The 26,195-nt window shown below is 46.2% G+C and overlaps 1 protein-coding gene across 1 annotated transcript in view; it reads left to right on the top strand.

The window, feature by feature from the left end:
- Window positions 1-4,254: 4,254 nt before the first annotated feature.
- The window catches only part of Gpld1 (glycosylphosphatidylinositol specific phospholipase D1), a 47,051-nt gene continuing 25,110 nt past the window's right edge, over window positions 4,255-26,195 (top strand). Inside the window, exons 1-8 of the mRNA XM_027948176.3 lie at window positions 4,255-4,322; window positions 4,483-4,768; window positions 8,480-8,535; window positions 16,677-16,755; window positions 19,616-19,713; window positions 20,116-20,226; window positions 20,811-20,859; window positions 21,930-21,984. Coding sequence (XP_027803977.2) covers window positions 4,576-4,768; window positions 8,480-8,535; window positions 16,677-16,755; window positions 19,616-19,713; window positions 20,116-20,226; window positions 20,811-20,859; window positions 21,930-21,984 — 641 coding nt within the window. The 5' untranslated portion in view covers window positions 4,255-4,322; window positions 4,483-4,575. The remainder of the gene's footprint in view (window positions 4,323-4,482; window positions 4,769-8,479; window positions 8,536-16,676; window positions 16,756-19,615; window positions 19,714-20,115; window positions 20,227-20,810; window positions 20,860-21,929; window positions 21,985-26,195) is intronic.

Genomic DNA, 26,195 nt, shown 5'->3' with positions numbered 1-26,195 from the left:
GAAGTTAGTAGTAAGTTACATTAAATCACCTGAAAAAAATTCCAAATGAGAACCACACACTACCATGTATATCCAAAATTAAGCTTTAAAAATTCCCAAGACTGTTGCTATTCAATGCATTTCAATAAGCCAGACCAACGTCCCAATTCAACACTTTCCTTTCCTAAATCCTACACACTGAGGGGAACAGATACCATATCATAATTTACTATCCTTGCCCAAATTAATGCACTGGTACACCTAGTGAAATCTTCCCAGGCTACCCAGTTCAAAAATTGATGAAAAAATAAAACTAAATGATTGGGAGTTACTTGCCAACTTGGAAGTAGAGTTCTTTTAATTTTCCATCCTAAATATTTAAGTTCTCTAGCGTTGAAGTGGCACCCCCTTTCTCCACAGAAAAGCCCTCTTCACCATGGCTGATTTTAAGACTGTCAGCAAAAGAGTCCATTGTAGATAAACTTCCTATTTTCATGTCGCCCTGTTTACTTGGCCACTGGCCGAGAAGATACCAGCACTCCAGGCGCTGGACACCCCCTTACTAGTTTTTCACAAACATATCCAGTATAGTACTTTGAAGAAATGTGCAAACAAGGCCTCTGGCCTTGAGCTGGGCTTCACAGAGAAGTCTACATTTTTAAGATAAGTTACAAATGGGCTCCATGGTAACAGCTGGCAGGGGGAGGAAAGAAAGGGGAGAAGAAGCTATTCTCTTCTCAGGTGTGGTCCTTGAAGAGTTAACTTGCCCACAACAGTGAAAGAAAAAGCTGCTTTTATGTGAACTTCTGTAGACTGTGAACTTCTGAGCCCCTCCCCTTACATGCTGGGTATAAAACTCTGAAACTCCCTGAACTCGGGGTTCAGGGGATTGATTGATTACAGCAAAGGCTGTACCCTCTGAACCTGGCTGCAGCCAAATAAAACTGTTTCCTGCTATCTTTGGTGCCTTGCCTTATTTGTCCCTACAACAGCATGAACTATCTGAAATCATAAACTAAACAATTACCTAAACCTAACTTTTAACGGCAAGATTATGCAATGCTTCAAAAACCCATTCAGATGCCAGATTGTTACAATCAAAAATCATCTTTTAGACACACATTCAGCCAAGATCTTCCCCAAGAAACAATCTATAATAACCTTTAAAACAGACCAGATAACAGAAAAATCTCCCCAGGTTTCTAACTCCCATTATGGCTCCTACATCAGTGGCACCATAGATTTCCCCACGAGTGGACCAGATGTTCTCACATAGGGGCAACCAGAGGTGTAAAATCAAGGGTCTCGGTGTGGCGACTTACTGCATTCAGTGTCCCCTTCTTTTTAAGTAGACAGAGATGGAGTAATCCTTACAGTACAGGGAAGGAAGACGGAGTTCCCCAAAGCAAAATGGTTTTGGCAGCTGCTGGGGGTCCCTCAGTCCCTCCTTTTACTTTCAGGATTAGTTCCTCTGGTTTGGTCCGACCCCAGGCACCAGGCACTCTCCATATCTCCTAACTTTTCAGTAGTCAGCTCCCAAAAAGTTCATCTTACATTCTCGGCATGCAGTTGTTCAGAGTACTAAGCTCCCCAAGAAAGCAGAGGGGAGGCTCCTCTAAAGTCCCCTCTGGGGTGCCAAAATTTGTGACTGAAAGTTCAGTTCCTCTCCTCGAAGCCAATTAATGCCAATTTAATAATGAGGATAGGGTTTTGAGAAAAAGAAAAAGTGAGGTATCAAAGTTCTTAGATCCCCAGCAGGCATTTCCCTCTGCAGTGGGTGCACTCAAGCCAACTAAGGGAAGAAAGAAAAACATTGCTTCCCTAATCCCATTTAACAAAGGGGAGTAAAGTCTATCAAAGTTCTTTAAAACACAGCTAAAAGGGATGTAAAAGTTGAGAACAGAAAAGCTGGCAGTTCTATTGACTTTTGGTCCCTTACAGGAGAAGCATACTAGGGACATTCTTAGGCTAAAATTTAGCTAAAGTTCCCTCCACACATCTAAGGCAGATTGGAACTTGGGACACTGCATCTGTCCAAAGTAAAACAATGCCATCACACTCAACAGAGACACAGACAAAAAGACACAGATTCCCTTTTTTTTTTTTAAATTTTTTATTGTGGGTTGTAAAGGGAGAGAGAAGGGAAATTGCATGGTAATGGAAGGAGACCCTCAGGGTTATACAGTGGAGGAGGTAGAGAGAGAGGAGGGGAGGGGAGGGGAGAGGTGGGGAGAGGGGAGGGTGGAGGATGGGAAAGGCAGCGGAGCACAACAGACACTAGTATGGCAATTTGTAAATCAATGGATGTGTAACTGATGTGATTCTGCAATCTGGGTATGGGGTGAAGGTGGGAGTTCATAACCCACTTGAATCAAAGTGTGGAATATGATATGACAGATTCCCTTTTCAGATTGTCAAAAAAACGAAAGTGGGTACTGGCCCCAAGCCAACTGGGGCCTTCCCTTCAGACAAAGGGATTGGGGGAGCATCCCCCTCAGATTGGGTCTGACGACCCTGGATTGGGAGATTAGTTCTCTTGCCAGGGTGTTGGGGTGGAGACAGACAGGACAATAGAAACAAACACACATAACACAAAATTCGCAGCGCGGCCACAGAATTCGCAGCGCATTGTGGATTGCTACCCAGAAACCAAAGGCACAGGCGGACCACGGATCCGTCAGCTACAAAATACTTTACCAAATAACTTCACAAAATACTTTACTACAGGCAATCCACTCAGAACCCAGAAAGAGGCTGGGGATGTCTCCCACAAACCCCGTCGGCTGCCCTTCGGTGCGTCCACCTGGACCTTTTGCCGACCACACAACACAGAACCAGAACCTGCAGGCAACCAGAGTACAGAATCTCACAGATCGGCAATGCCTTTACTTACCGGCCAGGTTTTCATCACCTCTCGATCGGGGTGTCTGGGTAGGCTTATTAGGGGGATCCCGGATGAGCCCCCATATGTTATGCTCGAATTCGGGACCCCCAAAAGACCACCAGAGACCAAGATCGATGTAAACAGCAAAGAGGTGTTTATTGCGAGCTAGCTCGGTCCTCCGTGCACACAGCAACTGGTGACGTTGAGAGGCCCCGAGCCCAGGGTTTGCAGCAGTTTTATACATTCTTTGGAGAAGGCAGGGACCCCCACATACATCATAGCATCTCTTAGTAAATCATCACACACCGCGGGAAAATCAAATAACAACTCTAAAACATGATTAGCACACTCACTGGCGGGAACAAGTTGGGTAGGGGTGATTGGTCAGTACAAGAGGGGGATTCATTTGAACTGATTGGTTTAAGCCAAGAGGGGTGTATGTGCTGAACTACATGGTTTCCCAACATGTAATCAACCACCATAAACTACTGGGAGGGTCATCTGGCATCCCAGGTATTTCCCTGTCTCATGCTGATTGGTGGCTGCTAGGGGGCTGCTATGGATCCCCACCTAGCCTGACTGAGTCAGGGACACCTGGGGCAGCAGATCTCTCCTGTTATTTGTAGATAAACCACTTAGCAGGTGGGTATGTGCCTAGGAGTGCTCTGTGAGTCTTTCCAAGGACAAAGGTGATGTCCCTTCCTTGGACAGGCTTTGCTCTGGTTTTTCACTGTGAAGTTTCTCATTAAAAAAACATTGTTGGCTTAGTAAGACAACACCGTTGGTTTGTGGCCTAGAAGTCGATATAAACAGTGTCCTAAGCCCCTCTCCCCAGGGTACAGTGCTCTCTTTCCGGGGCCTTTTCACCTGGCTGAGGTTGCACAGCAGCTATTGGCAAACCAGTCCCACCTGGGGCTCATCCAGCTCTTGACTGGCGAGCCCAAAGTGAGGAGAGTGAATACCATTCCCTCCCACTCTTTCTAGAAGCTCCTCTCCTGCTTTTAACACATGCTATGCATAACTTGACCTTTAAGATTCCCATGAAAAGTTTGACCTAAATTTCCCTCCTGGACTAAGTGCCATAGATCTTCTACGCCAGGGCAGATAGACTCTGAGTCTAGCATTTTCCAGACCCTGGTTTCTTGGCCCTCCTCTACCCATCTCCCCTCTGACTCCCAAGTGGAACCAGCATCTTTGAGTGGATGCAGGAATCTGACCGGCCCTGTAAGCCCTAAGAGCCAGAGGAAGGAGCCAGGAGTGGCTGCACTTGTGTAATCCCACACAAGTGTCAATATCTGTTGCCAAATACTGAGGAGAAGCCGGTTCCAGCTGATCACCATAAAAGCTTTCCCAGCCCTCCCCCAGCCCTCCCCCCAGAGGCAGGGCTGCCTGATAAATGTGCGCAAAGGATGTGCGAGTCGCCTGCGGGACGTGAGGCTGTCTACCAGAGCGACTGTTGGTGAGTCTGTTTTTAGGAAGCCAGAACTGTTTGGAGACAACTTTGCTTGGTCTCCACGCCATCGTCAGTTAAAATGAAGTGCAGGGCCCGCTGGGTGGAGGATGCGGGGCCCCCAGTTGGAAGCTTTTGGGTTTCACTGGCTCCCTTTCTCCCCTCCCAGGTGGACAGTGGGTTTGCTGTTCTGCTGAGGCTGAGCAGTGGCCGAGCAGCTGACTTCATTGGGAAACAGTATTTTGAAAGGCGCTCGGTTTCCATGTCAGTGACCAGCTGCTCAGGGAAGCGCTGGCTCCGTGCCTGCTGCGGCAGCGAGGAGCTTCCTGTGAGCCCAGGAGCCTGGAGCAGCGGCAGCATGTCCCCTGGCCGGCTGTGGCCTGGCCTGCTGGCCGTGCTGGCCTTCCTCTGCCCGACAGCTTCTTCGTGTGGCCTGTCAACCCACGTGGAGATAGGTAAGTGCTGGGACCTGCCAGGTTCTTGGGAGCACAGGCCGTCTGTCTGGACAGGTGAAGAGTGAGATGGACACAGCTGTCCTGCGGAGACACGACGCCTCCTGCAGTGCTGGGCAGCCTGACCCTGGGGAGAGGGGAGAGGGGCGTGCAGTGGCTGGGGCCTCGGGCGGAGGCTAGTGGAGGCGGGAAGGTGAGGAGAAAAATGAAATCATGGCATTGGCAGGAAAATGGGTGGAACTGGAGACGGGCTGTTAAGTCAAACTCAGAAGGTCAAGGCCCCTGGCAGGGGGCGCCGGCTCTGGGTGGGGAAATGGGGGCTTCCTACTGTGAGGCTGCGGGGCTGGCGGGATGGGAGGAGGAAGTGGGTGTAGGGAGGAGTGAGGATTTCATTTTGTTTTACATTTCTAAAGACTGGCATTTCCAAGTGTATGTAAAAGGCCACCCAGAGCCATGGGGGTAGGACCCTGTCAAGTGCCTTAAAGAGGTCTTGGGGACCAGGGAATCTGAGCTATCTCTGGTGTCACCGCCCAGAACCGAGGCAGGAGTGGGCTGGTGTCACCGACCTTTAGGCAAAGGCAGAGGTGTTTGTGTAGGTAGGTCACGTGATTTTTTTAAAGACAAAATTACTTTTCCAGCTTTTTTGAGGTATAATTGACAAATAAATGTGCAATGTGGTTTCTTTTTTTAAAAAAAAAAATATTTATTTGTTTAGTTGTAGTTGGACACAATATCTTTATTTTATTTATTTATGTGGTGCTGAGGATCGAACCCAGGGCCTCGCACTTCCTAGGTGAGCGCTCTACCGCTGAGCCCCAGCCCCCAGCGTGGCTTCTTAATAACATGCATGCTGTAAATTCTTGGCAAAAACTCTGAAGATCTCTTAAGAAGATTTGGGCCAGGTGTGGTAGTGCACGCCAGTAATCCCAGCGTTACCAGAGGCCGGGGCAGGAGGATCATTAGCTTGAGGCCAGCCACAGCAGCTTAGTGGAGCTGTTCCAAGACCCTGTTTCAAAATATAAAGAGCTGGAGGTGTCAGCATGCCTGTGGCCTCAAATCCCGGTACCAAAAAAAAAAATTGTGTATGGATTGTATTTGTAATATTTTTAACATAAGGAAAATGTGGGTCAATTCACAGTATAATTAAAGATTACATTCTATAGCAGTTTTCAGATTAATTTCAGATGTATCTGATGGTCTAGGTTTCATTTAAATAGAGATCATATTATGGTTTTATCACCTCTAAAAGTTACAAAGAATAACAAGATTATAAATTTGAAAATTTACCAGTGCAAAATAGACCCGGATATTGAGCAATGGCAGACAGGGAAAAAAAACCACAGAATTCTACAATTTGAGGAGTACTAGAGGTCGCGGAGCCCAGTTCTTGCGTTTTACAGATGAGGAAACTGATCCTAGAGAGTGTCACAGCTACCTTGTTGACGGCCCTGCTCTTGGCATTGAACAGGGAGCAGGGACAATGGAGAAGAGGGCACTACAGGTGTGTGTGGCCAAGCAAGGCACTTACCTCTCACTTCCTGCTCTAGGACCCGTTGAGCCCCCCACAAGAGGGTTTATTTCCTGCCTTACTTTGTTGGTGCGTCATGGTTGTACATAAGGATGAGATTTGTCGGTGTGCATTCACCCATGCACACAGCACGTGTCCACCTCCCCCCCATCACCCCTGGGTCCCTTTCCTCTCCTGACCTCCCTCTGGTTTTCATGAACTCCCACCTCTCTTCCCTTTTTCGCCTCCATCTATGAGAGAGAACATACGACCGACCCTTGACCTTCTGAGTTTGACTTATTTCACTTAACGTGATGGTCTCTAGTTCCATCCAATTTCCTGAAAATGCCATAATTTTCATGTTCCTTTGTGCTGAGTAAAACTCCACCGTGTGTAGACACCATTTTCTTTATCCATTCATCCGTTGGTGGACACCTAGGCTGGTTCCCTATTTGGCTGTGCGTGTATCACTGTAGTGTGAGGACTTTAATTCTTCAGGATAAATGCCGAGGAATAAGATAGCCAGGTCATATGTTGGCTCTAGGCCTAGTCTTTGAGGAACCTCTACTAATTTCCACTGTGATTGTGCTCATTTACACCTCTGGCAGAGGGTAATTGAGCACCACATCCTCTCCAGCATTTATTATTTAGTATTCTTGATGACTGCTGTCCTCATTGGAGTGAGAGAAAATCTCAGTGTAGTTTTGATATGCATTCCTCTAATTGCTAATGATATTGAACATTTTTTCATATATTTGTTGGCCATTTGTATTTCTTTTGAGAAGTGTCTGTTGAATTCATTTGCTCATTTATTAATTGGGTTATTTGATTTATTTATTTATTTGGTTCCAGGAATGGAACCCAAGTGTGCTTAACCACTGAATCACATCCTCAACCCTTTATTATATTTTATTTGGAGACAGGGTCTCGCTGAGTTGCTTAGGACCTCACCAAGTTGCTGAGGTTGGCTTTGAACATATGATCCTCCTGCCTCAGCCTCCCAAGCCATTGGGATTACAAGCATATGCCAGGCTGGTTATTTGATTTTCCAGTTTTAGGTTCTTGGAATTCTTTAATGTTGTAGATATTAATTCTTCTAAGTGTTTTCCAACTAAATTCAGTGATATTGCTTAAACTGTAGAAGTAAGCTAAAGAGGAAGAGACATAAATGGAAATATTCAACTTTTTTAATCTTTAGAGTTTGAAAATTTATAAGATGGGTGCCTTTCTTCAGTAGTCACAAGATCCTGATGGATATCTAAAGTTATTTATTGCTACAAAGCTGAACATAATTAAGGGCGACTCCTGAAATAGAATCTATACCGATTCTGAGAATTTTTATATAAAGGAGACTAAGATGACTGTTTGCTTACTCGGATGAGTATCTTGGTTCACTTTCTCATTGCTCACATTGGGCCTGAGTAGAAGGGTGACATTTTGGTGAACTGACTGGTCCAAACTGGCCTCATTCAGAGCTTTGGTCTGCGAGCCACTGGGCTCCTGTGTGGAGTGTTCTAGGCTGTGACTTGTCTCTTACATTCATGTCTTCAGTGTAGGAGGGCCTGTGTTTTTTTGTTATATGAATTTAACAAATGGATGTGGATGTGTTTCATGGTAAAAAGGTGTCACCTGAGTGCCTCCTCAAAGGAATGCCAATCTTCCTGTCCTAAGAAGGCTCGCAGGGTGGTGGGTGGCGTGGGCGGCCTTCTGAGAGCCCCATTAGAGTGTTCCAGTGTTAAACACATCTGGTGACCGTTGGTGCAGCCCACGTTTTACATATTATATTTCCTACGCGGGTTTATTTACCTCGATTCTGAGGCAAAATAAGATAATGACTGCTTCTGTGGCTCCTCCCATCTGGCCACTGTGCCTGTCACTGTTTACTTGCTGATTCTCTCCACCAGCTGTGGAGGTGGGTGCTTGTGACTTGACTTTCCATAGCAGGGAACTGAGGCCTGCATAGGTCAAGTACTGACCCCAGGTCACCGAGCTAGGTAGACAGAAACTAAATCACCACGCAGCTCCGATGTGCATAGTAATAATATAAATACTATACGAATGCAATTAGGCCTAAATAAATTCTGAGTATGAACTTCCTCCTCATTTTCCGCTTCCCTGACAGTTTTTGACTGCAAAATAGTGCATTTTCCTTGAAAATGACCTCTGAGTGCAGGTGAATGTAACCTGTGCATGTTCCTCTCTTTCAGGACACAGAGCTCTGGAGTTTCTTCACCTTCATGAGGGTCACGTAGACTACAGAAAGGTATAGCCTGGCTCTTTCTCCTCTGCATCAACCTCCACCGTGGGTGTCCAGCAAGGCCGGACAGGCTGATCCTAAGAGCCATTTCATGTCATTCATATTACGGTTAAAAAGCCACTTGAACCTTTTACATATGTGATATTATAAAATGCAAATATTTTAATGATGTGAATCATAACTTGGAAAAACAAGAGAAATTTTTAAAACGATGCATCTTTTTCTTTTTATAAAGAGAGGTCACACTTGAGAGAAGCTTTTTTCCTAGTTCCTGTCACTGTTTGTTGTCTGTGGGTTGCATCACCCAGAGGAGCAGGAAGTTTGCTTGTTTGGTTTCGCAGCCCTGGGGATGGCACCCAGGCGAGGCCAGGCCAGCCTCTGCCCCTGAGCACATTGGGACCCCCTTCTGATGTCCTTCCCTCTGTGTTCCTGGTCGACTTGGACTCCTAGTGGCTCACCTTTATCCACCCTCAAATTAGTTGAACCCGTCCTGACCCTGTGCACCACTTCTAGTTTGACAGCTAAATAATAATCTGTGGTAAAGGTGATTCTTAAATACGCAGGTTTGGTCAGGGTGGTTGACATTCCCTCCTGACATCGGAGGTAGACCTGGTGATTTCCAGAGGCCTTGCTAATCCAGGTGGAAAGCGGGGTCAGGCAGTGCAGATCGACTGAATCCCCAAGTCACTTTCCACCAGTAGTCCTGGCTTCCTTAGGTGCCACCTTGGCCAACCCTTTAGGGAAAAGCAGCGTTTATATCTGGTGGATGTTGTCACTGATCTCGAAGCAAAGTATGTGGGAAGGAGAAGCAGGAACCTGCCGGCCTCAGCCTGTGGCCTGTCAGCCCCAAGTGTGCAGAGTGGTTTCCAGTAGAGTTCACGCTGGTAGGATGAGCTTAATGGACACAGGTGTCCCCTGCAGCGAGGCTTTAAATCCACGCACTGAATGTCACCTTTGGAAATGACCAGGTGCCGAGTGCTCGCCCCTCCTGTGTGGCGTCTGCACACACAGGGATTCTTCACCTGTTACACCGTCACCACTGAGGCCCTTTCCAGAGATTGACGATGCGCATCTTCACGTTTGGGGATCTTGCTCTTTTTCCTTCCTCTCATCTGAACCCTTTTCTGTGTGACTTCTCAACTCATCAGTGCAGATGGTATGACACTAAGGGACGTGGCCTGAAGGACAATTGTTGGTGTAGAGACAAGCCCCACAGACAGGGTGAGGCAGGATTCTCAGGGTCTGACAGGTTGGTTCAGGGTTCATCTTGTCAACGCAGTCAGAGGTTACTGGGCTTCAGAGACTTTGGCTTGCTCAAACCAAGTTCATAGAGTCGATCATAAAGCGGGGAAAATCGGTTTATAAATTTGTAGGAGCTGGGGAACCCCAGCGACCTCACTTTGGTAGTCACTATTGTCCCCGTTTACCCTTTCTGTATAGAATTCTGAATAGAATGTGGGTGTTAGCATGGAATCAGTGCAGCGTGTCACCCTCTCCGCCCCTCACAATGGAGAAAACTTTTGTCCTTTCTGATTATAAAACTGATATGAAGCTCATGAGTTAAAAAAAATTATATATATATACACACACACACACACATATATACACACATATATATAACATACATATATGCACATACATATATAAATATAATGTGTATTATATACCTTAAAGTAACCAATATTAGTTAGTGTCTTGCTTTACATTATTTCAGGTATATTCTTTTTCTCTGTACTTTCTTTTTTTAAAAAAAAAAATCACGTTATACATAGTTTTGTAACTTTTTTCATTTACTAGAAGATATATTTCAATGTCAGTAAATAGAAATCTTCAGAATAATTTTAATTATGCACTTTTATGTTATCCAGAGCTAGCATCATTTATTTAACCAATTCTCTATTTTAGCTTATTTGAAATAACACAAACCTGACAGGCTGGGAACACCAGATAAGTAATTCCCACGTAGCCCTTTCCAGTTTCTCCAACTGTCGACAGGTTATGGTACCTGCCTTTTCATCCTCCCAACTTGGGCGCGTTGGTCTCCCCGAGTCGTTTGTGGGTTGGTTGTTACTGTGGTACTCACTACCTTTTAACACGTCTCTGTGAGTCTCCTAACGTGGAGGACATTTCCCATACACCACGGTATAATAACCAGGATTGGAAGTCGGCATCACAGGAGGACCACTGCCCAATTCTAGGCCCTCGTTCACATTTCACCGGTCTGCAGAATGCCGTTCGTGGGTCCAGGATGAGCTTCAGCAGGAGTGAATGAAGTGTAGGCCTATTGTCGGTCCTCTTTGGCTTCAGACGAGAGCATCTCCTCAGCCGGCCGTGGCTTTAATAACTGGGTGTTTTTGAGGAGTCCAGCATCGTACTGTGGAATGCACCTTAATTGGGGTTCTTCTCGTGTGCCTCATAGCTAGAGTCCCTGAAGGCCACACCTTTTAGTGAGGCTCTCGGAGGACATTGGAGATTCAGCGTTCTTCTCACTGACAGCATCAGGAGGAATGCACTGCCAGTCTGTCCCTTCTCTGGTACCTTGTATTTCTAGACTTCCACGTGGTTCTTCTTCGTATCTTGCGTTTTTTTGCTGAGACTTTGTTTTCTCTCCAGTGTGGTCATATTTGACTGCTGAAACATTATGGTGGCTGCTTGACAGCATTTGTCAGAGAACTGCAGCATTTCTGACATCGCAGTGCTGGGATCTATTCTGAGGTTTGAGACCTTTGCTGTTCCTGGTGTGGTGAATGATTTGGGGTGAAACCTGGACCTATGGATGTATGGTTGTGGGACTCTGGATCTCATTTAAACCTCCTGTTTCAGTTGTGTGCTTCTGACACCACTGTGAGGGAAGGCTGGGAGCACAGCCTCCACACTCAGCCTCCACTGGCTGGGGCTGGGGGTGGGGGTGGTAACTGCTGCCTCTCTCTTGGCCTTGCTGATGCGGTGGGCAGAGTGGTGGGAAAGCCTGACTCCCCTGGGCCTCTTCTGACCCCAGCCCAGTGGGGAGAAGAGGGACCCCTCATTACTGCAGATTGGCTTGGGAGTCTGGACTCTCCTGGTGACCCTATTTACCCCAAATATGGGCAGGGCAGGACACCTTCCTCCTGTCCCCTCCTCAGCCTCTGAGACCTCACCCCAGAAGGACATGGGCCTTCTCACAGCCTGGCCAGGTGCAAGTCTGGGCTGCTCATGGGGCCTCAGTGGATGGGGCAGGTTGGGTCCACGGTTTCACCTGTGGCGATGGCTGAACAGAGGTTATTAAACGTTTTCTGTCTCATTAGGCTGCTCTTTTCTGGCCCTGAGGCTAGAGGAACAGGCTTTGTTTGTTTTTATGTCTGTGTCCCATGTATTCCAGGTGGTGGCTCTTCCAGAACTCAGTTCAGGGTACAAGAACCAAAGAAAACAAAACCCCAGAGAAATCGCCATACTGTCACCTGAAGTGCCGATCCTGGCTGATGTGCACTCTGGTCTTCATGGGGAGGCCCTGTTCACTGCGTGTCCAGCTTCTCCATTGTGTTTAAGGGGAGGAGTAGGGAAGAGTGTGTCTGTCATCTATTTTTCTGGAAGCAGATGTCCTAGGGATGTTAGTTGACATCTCTTGGTTAAAGTGGCATCTGCCACGTTTTGACACTGGAAAGTTAATGAGCATTTTCTACTTTTTAACTCATCAGGGAGTAAGTGCTTTGTGGAGAGAGCTGGTGAGGCTGAGTAAACATCCCGCTTCTCACCCAACTTGTGCCTGCTGGTTTTAGCACCCATGGGCGATTCGTACCCGAGGCGATTGTGGTGATGATGGTTGCCAAGTGGCGTTTCTGATCCTGCCTGTCTCCTGCATTTCTCGGTTGGCACTGTGCTAGAAGGTGGCTTTAACTCTAGCTCATCCACTTACCTGTCTCCTCAGGACGGCGGGTTGTTCTTCTACTCGGTGTCTTATAGTACATTGCTATTCTTAGTCTTTGGTACTGGGATTGAATCCAGGGTTGCTCCCCACTGAGCCATATTCCCAGAAATTTTCATTTTTTAATTTTGACACAGGGCCTCGCTAAGTTGCTGAGGCTGGCCTTGAACTTGTGAGCCTCCTGCCTCAGCCTTCTGAGTTGCTGGGATTCCAGGCATGTGCTGCCATGCCTGGTTTAGTTCTCAGAGTTGGCTTCATGTTGGCTGTCTAGTCTGTCAACTGATTATCTATGTCCTATTTAAAACTATAAATCCCATGAAAACACAGCCAATTCTGACTTGATCTCGCAGGATCTATTTCTAGCCTTTTCTGTGTCTCTATGTGTGACTCTTTTCTCCCCTGCCGAGACGCCTTGCTTCTGTTTTCAATGTTTATTTTCATGCTTAATCTCCTTTCATGAAATTAGCATCTTGACCACGAGTGACACATCCCCTTTACTGTGGCACTGCCGGCTGAATCCCCTGGGCCCAGAAATAGATGAAAAACAAAACAAAACAAAACTTCTAAATGACAGACATGTAGAGAAGACATAAGTGCAAGAGGAGGGTAGGAGAAATGACGGTTTCTCCTGCACTCCCACACCACCATGGTGGGCACCGAAGGCTGTGACCTCAGAGGGTGTGGGGGCTCCTCCCCACTAGCAAGCAGCAGCCATCACCAACGGGGTGTCCTCTGATCCAGGTCAGTTCTGACTCTACTAGTTACAAGTCAGGCCTCTGAAATTTTTGGCAGATTGGCTACAAATCGGGGGTCCGATGCCTCCTCCTCAAGTTCGGCACAGGGGCCACAGTGGCTCACAGAAGTCAGGAACACAATCCTTACAAACTTCCCATAGAGGGTGTTACAAACGCCAGAAATCAGTGGCCGGAGAGGAGTGGAAGAGTCCCTAGCACTGAGCCCTGGGCGCTTCCTCCTGGGAGCTGGGGCGAGTCACCCTCCCGGTGCCTGGGTGGCATCTTCCTGTGGCCCTCCCTGGGCACAGCTGTCCAGAAGCTCTGCAAACACTGTCCTTTGGGGCTTTATGGAGATTGCACTGATAGGCACGGCTTTAGGAGGGTTGGCTGTGTGGAAATGTGGCTGGGTGGGAAGGGTGGGACCTCGTGGTGACAGACGGGCAGGGACATAGGCAAGTCCTGTCGGTGCTGTTCCTCCACATTCCTCCCTTGCATGTGTGGGGCAGGACCCTTTCTTGGGGGGCTGGTTATCAGGCAGGTTGGTCAGAGGGTTCTTCATGGCCAGGTACAAGGCGGAGCCTCTGTGACCTGCCGTGGGGAAGAGAAATGCTAGTTTTTATGGCTGGCCTTTGGGGGGAAGCTATGAGCCAGGAACCGTGGACCAAAAATATGTAGATGAACCTAATGTCGCACAGGAGGAAACAGCACTAACTCTTTCCAGCTTGTTGATTTTTGTTTTTGTTGGTTCTGGGGATTAAACCAGGACTTTGCACATGCTAGGCAAGTGCTCTACCCCTGAGCTGTGCCCACTTTATTGACTTTTTTTTTTTTTTTTTTTTTTTGAGTAGAATTTTCAAATTTGGTAGCACTCTTGCTTTTAGGGTTTAATTTTTATTTTTCATCATTGCTAATTTGGTAGCTTAAGAATGGTATGTGGCTATAGGTTTGAGTTAGTATTGTAATCATAATTTATTAAGTGAGGTTAAACATTTCAAGTGCTTGTTGACCATTCCTATCACTTCTGTGAATTACCTATGCTCTTTGCTCACTTTTTTATTTTTATATCTATCTTGATGTATAAGAATCATTCTTCGGATATTAGCACTTAATCTGTCAAATGACTCATGTTTATTTTTTATTAAATTTGTACCTGGAGCTGTTAGACACAGAACTCCTACATTTTTGTGTGGTTAAGTGTTCAGCCTTTATGGTGTCTACCTATATATGGAAAAAACATTTCCCCTCCATGCTTAGGCAATTATTTGCCTAAATTTGTTAGGTTTTTTTTTTTTTTTTTAGTTATAGGTGGACACGATATCTTTATTTTATATTTGTGGTGCTGAGGGTCCAACCCAGGGCCTCACGCATGTTAGGTGAGCACTCTACCTCTGAGCCACTACCCCAGCCCCTAAATTTGTAAGTTATTGACCTCAGCTTTCTAATCCATCCCAGGTCTATTTTGATAGAGACCGTAATAGGGATCCATCCAGTGACCTGTTTTTTGATATAAATTGCAAGTCACCTGGGTGAAGCACGGAACCCGTTTGTGGTGTATCCATGGTGCACCCGTGCATAGGGCAGTGATGGGGTCATTTGCTGACTGTCCCCTCGGCCTGCATCTGTCACATATTACGTAACACGCGTGCTCAAGTCTCTCTCTGCTCTTTTCTATTTCACGGTCTGTTCCTTTGGCTCCTGTATCAAACTGTATTTGTTTCTGTAGCTTAAAAATGTACCCGGAGGATTCAACCTCCCTCAGGACTCTTTCTTCCCCACTCTTTTGCACACTTTTATTGTTTTTCAAAGTTGACTTCAGAATTATTTGGCCATGTTAAGTGACACACCCACCTCGGGAGAGGAGCAGATTCATCAAGTCCCACGCATGTCAAGCAGTTAGGCCTGTAGCTGGCAAGATAAATGTTCCATGAAGTTAATTATTATTTCTAAGGGACAAAAGTCCAACTGGGCTATCTTTTGGTCGGGGGAGGGAGAGAGTTTATTGATCCAGGTGACTGACAGCCCTGGGGTGGAACTAGGACCCCAGGATGAGTTGTGGTCTCTTTCTCCACTCGGAGGACCCTGCCCCAGACTCTGCAGCCCCAGAAAGAAGAGCACCTTCCCCAGCTCTGGCTCCTAGCAAGTGTCCATTTCTGAGCCAAGCATGTGGCAGGGATGAGAGTGCCACCTGCTGCTCCAGGGGTCAGCCCCGAGGGCTCCTCAGGGCACAGGCTGACCTCAGGAGGGGTGATTCTGTTCTGTGAAAACTGGGGAGAGGAAGCAGGTGCTGCCGTCTTGTCCTCGTGGGTCATGTTCTCGGGGGACTTCTTTGCCTCCGTTTTTGGTCCACATGATGAGTGAGCCCTGGTTGAAGAGGAGGAGGTTGGGCTGCCCACTTTTCCTCGCCCGTTATGCTCCTCCGTCTTTGTGAAGATCTTGGAAACTCCTGGGCTGGCAAGGCAGGAGAGGACACCGTGCCAGGAATTAGGCACTCACTGCTCAGACTGTGAGGACAGAGGGGCAGCCGCGAGCCAAGTGTCCGGAGAAGACGCCCAGAAGGACACGTGGACCTGGCTGCCAGGGACCCGCTCCCTGACTGTTGTCACATGGCCAGGTCCCCTTCTCTAGGCGCAGATTCAACAGGCTTGCACGTGGTGTGGAAAATAACAGGGCTGCAGATGTGGAGCAGGGGTACCGCACTTGCCTAATGTGCCCAGGCCCTGGGCTCCTCCCCAGGAGTACTGCCAAAAAAAGAAAAAAAGCAGCAGCAGTAGCCACCCCCTGACTGTTGTTGGCCCTGAGACTCCACCATAGCAGTCCTCAGCGACTGCATGCTCTGAACTCTTCCTGAGGACACAGGGGTGCTGGAGCACATTAGGGGCCTCGGCACCACAGCCTCCAGGTAGCAGAAGCCGTGGGCCCATGGAGGAGGCAGGGCGGAAGTGCAGTCAGTTTCTAGCCCTGCCGCCTGCATGCCGCGAGGGAGTTGGGATGGAGCTGAGCGAGCCACCCGCCAAGGAAGAATGTCTACTTTCACCTTGTGTTAAAGGGAAAAGGATGTTTCTCTCACTCTCTGGAAGCACAAAGTGCATAGTCCTACTCTAATGCCCAGGTAGCAACTGTGAGCTGATACATACGTGTGTGGATAGCCTTCCATAGATCCCTACCTACCTCATCTAGTCTCTGCATTTTTCTCAATTCACTGTGGGTCATAAAATGACCCCACCAGCTCCAGGTCCGTGAAATAGCTTTCAGGAGGTCTTGCCCTACTGGGTAGACAGAACATGAAAGGAAGTGGAATTTAAGTAGGTGATTTTTGCTTTTTAATTAGCCTGCTCCTGCTTGGTAGGAAAGAACTTGAAGATGCATCCCAGGGTGCTGTTTTGGGTGGAGCATGAACTGTCATCCTCGATCTGCCCGCACTGCCTGCCTCCTCCCGCAGCTGGAAGTCCACGGGCTTGTGATTCCAAGGCTGCTGCTCTGCCCCCTAATCTCTGTGTTTTCCTGCTCCCCAGCTGTTACTGGAACACCAGGATGCGTATCAGGCTGGGACCGTGTTTCCCGATTCTTTTTACCCCAGCTTCTGCAAAGGAGGTAAGATGATGGCTTGTCGACGGAACCGGGTCCCTTCTGCTTGGTTAACAGGAATGGAGGTGACCTAAGACCTGTTTCCCAGCCAGGCAGTGACTTCGTTCCCAGGTTGTTTTTTCCGTTTATCCAAACTTCCCCCCTGGAGCACTGAAAACCTGAGCCACTCTAAGCAGCCTGCTTGCTTTAGTGCTCTGCAGCGTCAGAGACAACATTTTACAGGAGATCAAAGGGTCTGAGTCCCCTTCCTTCTATGTTGCCTCTTGGTCTGGACTTGGGAAAAGTCCCTTCCACGTGGTGTCAGTTTCTGTGTCTAACGTAGCAGTGACAATGCCCGCCCTGCCTCGTCACTGCCTTGACGCTGGCGTTCATGCAGAATCCTTTGTCGAGTGCTGAGCAAGTCGAAGGTGGTGCTGCCCATAAACTGGGCTCGAGGCTGTGCCCATCAGGCCCCAAGGGGTGTGAGAGGCACAGTCAACTGAGTACTTGATCTTTAACCAGGTGCTGTCCCAAAGGTGTGGACAGGAAGTTGGGAATGGCAGGGGAGAGACCACCAGGACGGTGGGCAGAGGGAGCTGTCAGGCAACGTGACAGGAGGAGGGCCTCGGCTAGGGCCACCGCAGCCCACTCACCCGTGGAAGGGAGCTGGGAGCATGAGCACCCAGCCTCACTCTTGTCCTTTGCTCTGCTCTCCCGTTCTTTCCACAAGACAAACCCAACCAAAGCCAGGGGACAAAGAAAGAAGTCAACAGAAGCAGGTGACGTTGGAGTCACCAGTAGGCAGAGGGTGGAGACAGGCTCTGGAATGAAGGAAAGCCATCCAGCTCCCTGGGACACCGTGCCATGGCGGAAACCACTTCCAGTTTCAGGATTCTCTGTGGTTTTTTCCTACAGTGATGTCTGTCTGGGTTGATGAAATGTTTAGGGTGACTTGTTCCCATAGTTAGTATCCCAGGCAGCCAAGCTGTGCACTTGTCATATTGGTAAAAATTTCCCTGTTTTTTTTATTCCCCCTGTGATGTCGGGGATCAAACCCAGGGCCTCGGGCATGCCGAACAAGTGCTGACCAAGAGAGCCACCCCAACCCTGTCATGTATGGTCCTTTTATTTTGCTGGTGGGGTGTTATAGTTCTCCTCCTTTCTAACCTGTCATTTCTACTTTAGCATTTCCCAAATTGGATTCATGAGAGCTTGACTGTTCTTGACATTTTAACTACCCCTTGTTTTTTTTTTTTTTTTTTTGTACCGGGGATAAAACCCAGGGGTGCTTAACCACTGAGCCACATCCCCAGCCATTTTTAATATTTTATTTTGAGACAGGGACTTGTTGAGTTGCTTAGGTCCTTGCTGAGTTGCTGAGGCTGGCTTTGAATTTGCAATCCTCCTGCCTCAGCCTCCTGATTACAGGAGTGTATACCACCCCTCCTGGTAACTGTTAAGGCGAGATTGCAATAAATCACTGAGTCGATCTTAAAGCAGGAGACAGAAACTTTATTCACCAGCCAGAAGTCTGGATCTACCAGCTGGAGGGCCGCCAGGAAGGCTGCAAGTCTACCCTCTTCGGCCCCCTCCAGGGGTTGAGTATACCTTTTATAGTCCAAAACCATATTAATCATAAGTTTCGGGGGTGGCTCAGCAGTAAAGCACTTGCCTGGCATGCATGAGGCCCTGGGTTCAAGCTTCAGCACCACATACAAATTGATAAAATAAAGGTATTGTGTCCAGCTACAACTAAAAAATTAAATAGATATTAAAAAAATCATAAGTGTCTGTTGCTATGATTCAAAACCATAAACGAGATCTAAAGTCATAAGCAGAAAGGGGAGTGGGTGAAAATGTCCCTAGTTGAGCGCAAGAATGTTTACTGACATCTAGACAATCAATCCCTGACAGGGTACATGGTCCAAGAAAAACGGGAACCAAAGAGAGCAGTTTTACATTGTATAAGAAGTGGCATTTTGTGTTGCCAAACAGGCCAAGCTAAGCAACTGTTGATGGGACAGAGGCGGGGCTTTCCATAGGAGAAGCAGATGTGCATGATGCAGAGTCGCAGGGCCAGGAAGGTGTGCCCAGAGGAGCTCCGGCATGGCACAGGGGCTCGCTGGGGGCTGCCATCTGGCATGCAGCACGCCCTTGGTCCCGTCTGTGCTATCCACCAAAGGACTGGAGATCTCTGACTAATCTGCAGTGTGGACGAGTAGAACTACTGCTCTACTTGATTCTGGATTTTTATTGTATCTCGGAAACAGGAAGCATTTCATATTTCATCTCCAGAAATCTGCTGGAGCAGCTCAAATTTCTTAGTTCCAACTTTGAAAATCATTTTCAGAAAAACTAATGACTTAAACTTATATTTAGTTTTTATTTTGGCCATAGCATTAAAAAAAAATCTGAAGTGAGGAATCTGAGCTCAGGAGTGTTGCTTCCAGGTGTCTGGTGACATTGGCACCCTGTGAAGAATCTGTGGCACTGGGGAGTTCAGACAGACTCAGTGCTGTCTTTCCCGCCCTTATGGGGGAATAGAGATGATGTGGCCTACCCCAGTGATGCTTGCTTGAACGACTCATTGGGTCCTGTGACATTTAATGGCAATTGTCATAAATTTGTGCTGAAAGCCTTTGAGGATCTGCTTTTGTTCTTTTGAGCTCTTAGGAAGGCTGACTATGATGGACAAAGAAGAGATTTAAAACTCCCCAAAAGAGGAAACTGCATCTGCTTTGCAGGCCTCCTTTGAGCATTGCTGAGAAGCAAGGGGGTTTCCCGGGGAGCGTGGGGAAGGGACAGGGCAGCCCAGTGGTGGTGACGGGGGATTTGCATGAGACCCTTCAACTTTTGGGAATCCAGAGCTCTGCTTTTGCTTTGTCAGGAAAGTACCATGACGTGTCTGAGAGCACTCACTGGACTCCGTTCCTTAATGCAAGCGTCCATTATATCCGCGAGAACTACCCGCTGCCCTGGGAGAAGGTAGGCCCCACCCTCTACTCCTGAAGAAATGCACCCCACACCTGTCAAGGACCGTTTTGTGCCTGAGTTGACACCCTCCTCTGTGATAGCTGTTTACCATTGCACCTATAGTGCCTGGACCACCTTAGGCACCTAGTTCACACTTGAATTAAGACATGAAAAAATCAGGGGTATGTAGTTGGTCATTTTGTCTCCACTGGTAGTGGATCTGAAGGCAGTTCCGAGACACTACAAAACATTTCAAAACATTCTACTTGATTTTTAGTAACTAGAGCAATGTGCCCACCTTTAATTTTTTTGTTAAGCCTCAAAAAGGAAAATAAATTAATATCTAAGACATTTTTATAGGACATTGATGTATAATAAGCCAAACACAATGACTATAATTTGATTATTTGGCAGGACACAGAGAAATTGGTGGCTTTCTTGTTTGGAATCACCTCGCACATGGTGGCAGACGTCAGCTGGCACAGTCTGGGCATTGAACAAGGGTTCCTCAGGACCATGAGCGCTGTGAGTACCCATCTCCTATGGGTGAAGCTTTGGGGCCCAAGGTCAGAAACCTCAGGTTAATTGAGTGCCACGTGGAAGCAGACTCGTCGCCCGGAGCGCTCGCTCGCTGACGGGCAGAGTTCCGTCCTTTCCTGTCCCTTCCTCTGTTCGTGATGCCCAGGTGACTCATCCACAAGGACAGAAGTGCTCCCGGGCACTCCTCAGGGCAGCAGATGTTCTGATTCAGTTGACTCCAGCCGGGTCCTAGGCCGCTGGCTCTATTTCAGAGTCCTAGCTCCCCTTGGTCTTTCTAATTTTCTATATGAAAATGCCATATCTGATTGTGACCTCCCCTGGCCACTGTGCTCCTGAAAGACCCATCTGGTCATCAGCTGGTACTCATTCTGTTCGGCTGGAGGTGCACACTGGGACCCAGGGAGCCTGGAGCCGCCAGCTCCCCTGCCCAGGACGGGCTGCTGTGACACTGTGACACTCGAGCGGCAGTTGCTTGGTTCAGCTGTTGCCTCCCTGCTGACCGCTGGCTCGTCGCTGGGCTGAGGGCGGGGCTGCAGTTCAGTCCCGACCAGATGCTTGCTTTCTTTCAGATGGACTTTCACGGCTCCTATTCTGAGGCCCACTCCGCTGGAGACTTTGGTACTGTGCTCATTTGCAGGTTTCCTCCTGTGGTAGCAGCAGAGCCCTTGTGATGAGGTCATCCCTGTGCTCTGAATATGCTGCTGCTGCTGTCGTCGTCGTTGCTAGGAGCTATGTTAGATGCCGTTCTGTGTTTCACATTGCGGTCGTTTTGAGTGCAGGTGCGCCTCAGCCAACAGAGAGAGGTTTCTAAAGAGTTGCATCTGGTTGTTTGTTTTTATTTTAAAAACCACTCATTTTGTCACTAACTTGTGTCATAATTTTAGAAAAACTTTACTTGGATTAAAACTTATTAACTTGTGTCTCCTAATCTGATACTACTACTTCTTTTTTTTTTTTTTTAGTTATCAATGGTCTTTCATATGTTTATTTATCTATATGTGGTGCTGAGAATTGAACCCAGTGTCTCACACATGCTAGGCAGGTGCCCTTCCACGGAGCCACCACCTTAGCCCGATAATCCATCTTTTGATTGGTAAATTCCCCCTTTTTCTGTGGTAAATTTCCTTGCACAGAGGTAAATGTTAGTTTAAAAGAACACTTATGGTCTATTTTTTTCCTTAAAATAAAACAAAAACAAAAAAATCTTTGGTTATATGGATAACTCTTAATGCATATACTTCATTAGCTTTTAAACTTCATTTATTGATTGATCGATAGATTTTTCATTTTGAGACAGGTCTCACTCAATTGCTGAGGCTGGCCTCAAACACTCTATCCTCCTGTCCCACCTCTTGTGTCTGTCACTGGGATTATAGATGTGTCCACCGTGCTTGGCTAGATAAGATTTTTTAAAAATTGCTTTTTTCTAGCTGTGTATAGTAGAGCCATCCAAGTGATTCAAGAGGCTGAGGCTGGAGGATCACAGGTTCAAGGCCAGAGAGACCTTTTCCCAAAATAAAAAATGAAAAGGAAGTGAATAGGGATGCAGCTCACTGGTAGAGCACGCTGGGTTCAATCTCTAGTACATAGCAACGTGAAGGAGTGTTTACCGGCTTTGCAACTTGTGTGGAAAGCAGCGTGCTGTGTTGTCACTCATCTACCAAGTAAATATTCTTCTCATACCACAGGAGGAGATGTGCTGAGTCAGTTTGAATTCAATTATAATTACCTCGCGCGGCGCTGGTAAGAGCAAGCCATATACTTTCAATTATGTGAATCTAAGTGGCGTTTAGGATCTTTCTTAGAAAACATAACTTAAAGTCTAGGTAGAAAACTTCTTTAAGTTTTACTTTCAGTTACCCCTTAATAATTGTTCATATTTATGGGGTGCAGTGTGATGGTTTGCACGTGCTGACCTGTGTAACAATCGACTCGGGATAGATAATGTGCCCATCATTCAAGCATCTACCAGTCACTTGTGAGACCACTCAGAATCCCCTTGCTATTCTGAAACCCGTGGTGGCTGTTAACTGCAGTCCACCCACAGCATGACGGCACCCGAGAGCCTGTTTCCATCCTGAACTCTGTACTTGTTGGCCAGTGTTCCCCATTCTCGACTCCTGCTCCTCTCCCAGCCTCTGAGACCCCTGCTGTGCCCTCTCCTTCTGCAAGATCAGCTTTTCCAGCCCGTGTTGTGAGTGCGATGGTGCAGTCCTTGTCCCTCTGTGCCTGCCTTCCGAGTCCACCCACAAGGCCGCAGAGGCAGAACTTTAGACAAAATATGCAGAGTACATACTATGTGATTCCATTTATCCAAGGTGAAAACCCAGGTACTGTGCTGCATGTGAACACACATGTATGTAATGAAACCGTTGAAGAGCAAAGTGGTTCAGAGGAAGCCTAGCGCAGCGGTTCCACCTGAGGTGGCGTGATTGTGGGGAGACAGGAGCTGGTGGGATACAGCAAGCTCTTGTTCAGGGTCATCCCTTCCACAACGGTTAGAACAGGCACCACTTTCTTGAACTTTTCTCCGTCCACACCCTCCGGTTGATTTCATTCCCTGTTGTTGTGAATGCCACTGCAGTACACACAAGAGTGCAGGTGCCTCTTGGACGTTCTGAAAATTCCTTTTGGTATCTACCCAGAGGGTGTTGTTGGATCATATGGTGGTTCCATTTTTACTGCATTTGTAAATTTTGAAAGGCAAAGTTGGATTAGAATAGGGTAAGAGCCAGGCATGGTGGCACACACTGGTAATCCCAGCAACACAGGAGGCCAAGGCAGGAGGATTGCAAGTTCAAGGCCAGCCTGGGCAATTTAGACCCCGTCTAAAATATAGAAGGGTCTGGGGATGTAGCTCAGTGGTAGAGCACCCTTGGGTTCAATCCCCAGTACTACAAACAAAAAAGATCCAAGTAGTTTTTTCAGAAGTTATAAATTATACCAAACGTATAAAAGAATGTGTGTAAGTAAAAGAAGAAGAAGTCATGCACACCTGTAGCTACTGCTCACCTTTAGAAATGGAGCACGAGTGGATCCTTACAAGCTCCCATACCTCCTCAGTCATGCCACCTTCTTTCCACCAGGGCTAACTGCTGTCCCCCAGGCCTCTTCTTAAAGATTTTGTTGCTTTTCTCATAATTTTATTAACACATGTATGTGTCCAGGTGCAGAATATTATATGGGTTTTCACTTTAGATACAGGCAATTGCATAGTATATATTATCCTGCAATTATTTTGCTCAAAATGGTCTGTGGGAGTTAATCACATTGGTATGACGAGCTCTAGGTCCATTCATTTCTACCACCAGGTGGTCCTGACTGTAGGAGGATGTGAATGTACCCACGCTGTAGCACTAGGACTTTTGACCTCCCCAGGGCTCCTGTGCCCCTTTATCCTTTTCCTTCAAAGGTGGCTTGTCTATTCTTTGCCTTTGCTTTTCAGGTACAATTTAGGACCACACTGACCTGTTCTAAGAAAATTTTGTTGGAACTTTGATTAGATGTATGTTCAATCTAGAGATGAATTGGAGGAGAATCAGTAATTCAGAAATATTGTTGTCTTCTCCATAAATATATTTTATATTTTAAGTTTTCTTAATTGACTTTAACATTTTATAAGTGTTTCCACCAAGCTCTTATACATCTTATTTGATTTAGTCCAAAGATTTTGTTTGTTACCATAAATGGTAATTTTTAAGTTACATTTTCGAATTGATAGCTGGTATGCAGACATGAATTTTTTGGTGGGTTAGGGGCTGGGGATTGAACCCAGGAGAACTTTACCACTGAGCCACATCCCCAGCCCTTTTTATTTTTTATTTTGAGACAGGGTCTCCCCAAGTTGCTTAGGGCCTTGCTGATTTGCTGAGGTTGGTCTTGAACTTGTGTTCCTCAGCGTGTGTCACTGCACCTGGCTGCAAGGGATGTTTTAGTTTGATTTTTTTTTTTTTGTTTTATATCTAGCAACATTTCTAAATATCTTTTATAATAACTGATCTGGTTTTTATTTTAGATTCAAAATTCATAATCTGCAAATTGAAGGGGCTCGGGTTGTGGCTCAGTGGTAGAGCGCTCGCCTAGCATGTGCGAGGCCCTGGGTTCGATCCTCAGCACCACATAAAAATGAACAAGTAAAATAATCTGCAAATTGTGATCGTTTGTTTTGCTTTTTCAATCCATATACCTTTAATTCTTTTTTTTCTTGCTCTATCACCCTGGCTAATATCTCAAGTACAATGAGAGATGGCAATGGTGATATTTAACATACTTATTTTTTTTCCTGATATTTAAAAAAAAATGCTTTGAAGTTTTCACTATTAAATTGCTGTGTATTTTTGTGGATTCCCTTTATCAAAGTAGGAAAATTTCCATGTATTTCTAGGTTGTTAGTAATTTTTATTTATAAATTAATATCAGATGACATTGAACATTTTTCTATATTGGTTGGAACACTTATTTCTTCTTAATATGGTGAATTATATTAATCTATTTGCTCCTATTAAATCGGCCTTCTTGCCTGGGGAAAAAACTAATTTTGTCGTCACATGTCATCTTTATCATGTGTGCTCTCTGTCTCATCGCTGTTTGGGGTTTGTGCATCGGTGTCTGGGGTGAGCTACGTGGTTGCTTACTTCTCCTGTGCTTGTTTGGTCTTGGTAGCGAGGTCATCCTGGCTTCATGAAGGCAGACGGGGAGTGTTCTTTTGGATTCTCAGGAAGCTTGTGTAAGGTTCAGGCTTTGATCCGTTGAATGTTTGATAGAATTTGCCTGGAACGCTCTCTAGTTCTGCTGTTTTTCCTTTTGGGACTCCCCAAAAATTTCCTTAATAATTATAGGATTTTGGGGTCTTTCCGTTTCTTCGTAAGGAGTTTTGTGCTTTTCTAGGGCTTTCCCGCTTCACCTGGGTGTTTGGGTATTTGGGCAGAAGGTCATTCATGTGTCTTCCTTCTTTCTCGGGTCACGTTTGTACTGCTGTCCCCTTTGTTCTCCATAAAGCTGTGTGTTCTGCCTTCTCAAATATTCAAACGATTTATCTTCTAAAATATTCCACATTTTTGTTTTAAAGAACAAACTTGATGGATCCTATATATGTTAATTTTCTATTTCTATTTTCTTCCTTTTACCTTTATTGGATTTATGTGAAATTTATCGAGTCTTAATTTATAGCCTAGAACATGGTTGATTTTTGTAACTATTTCATGAGACCTTGAAATGAATGTTAATTCTTCAGTTTTTTTTTTTGTTTAATGTAAATGGTTATTTTATCAGCTCCTCCTTATTAAATCTACCATGCAAATCATAAGACTTGTAAGTGTTAACTAAGATATTCTTAGTATTTATTTTTTGTCAGGTTGATCTAACAATTACTGAGAGAGAAATTTGTGTTAAAAACTGACCTTGGGATGGTGGGTTTTTAAAAATTCTCCCTGTTCCATCAGTGTTTGCTAGTGTTTTAAAGACAGTGTTAGGTACATTCACGTTTCAAAGTCTTATATCTTTTTTAATTGATATAAGATTATGCGGCATGGCGGGTTTACTGTGGCATATTTGTGTATACCTAGAAATGTAATTCCATCAATTTCACCTCCCAATGTCCCCTCCTACTTCCTGCCCCAACCTACTCCAATGCAATGGTCTCCCTTCTTTCATGGTGCCCCCGGCCCCCCATTTCACATATGAGAGAAATCATGATACTTTTCTGAGTCTGATTTATTTTACTCAAAGTTATGGTCTCTAGTTCCATCCACTTTCCTGAAAATGACATAATTTTGTCCTTTATGGCCAGCTAAAACTCCATTGCATTTATTTATCTGCCACCAACTCTGACAGCTGGTGAACTGATTTTTTTCATCCTGATGGGGGCTCTTCATCCCTAGCAGTGCTTGTTGCCTTAATGTCTACGTCATCAGATGTGCCTGTGGTTAGACTGTTATCTTTGGGTTGTACTCCAT

Source organism: Marmota flaviventris, chromosome 6 (assembly GCF_047511675.1).
Source record: "Marmota flaviventris isolate mMarFla1 chromosome 6, mMarFla1.hap1, whole genome shotgun sequence".
Taxonomy (NCBI): domain Eukaryota; kingdom Metazoa; phylum Chordata; class Mammalia; order Rodentia; family Sciuridae; genus Marmota; species Marmota flaviventris.
This window is presented reverse-complemented; position numbering and strand designations above follow the sequence as displayed.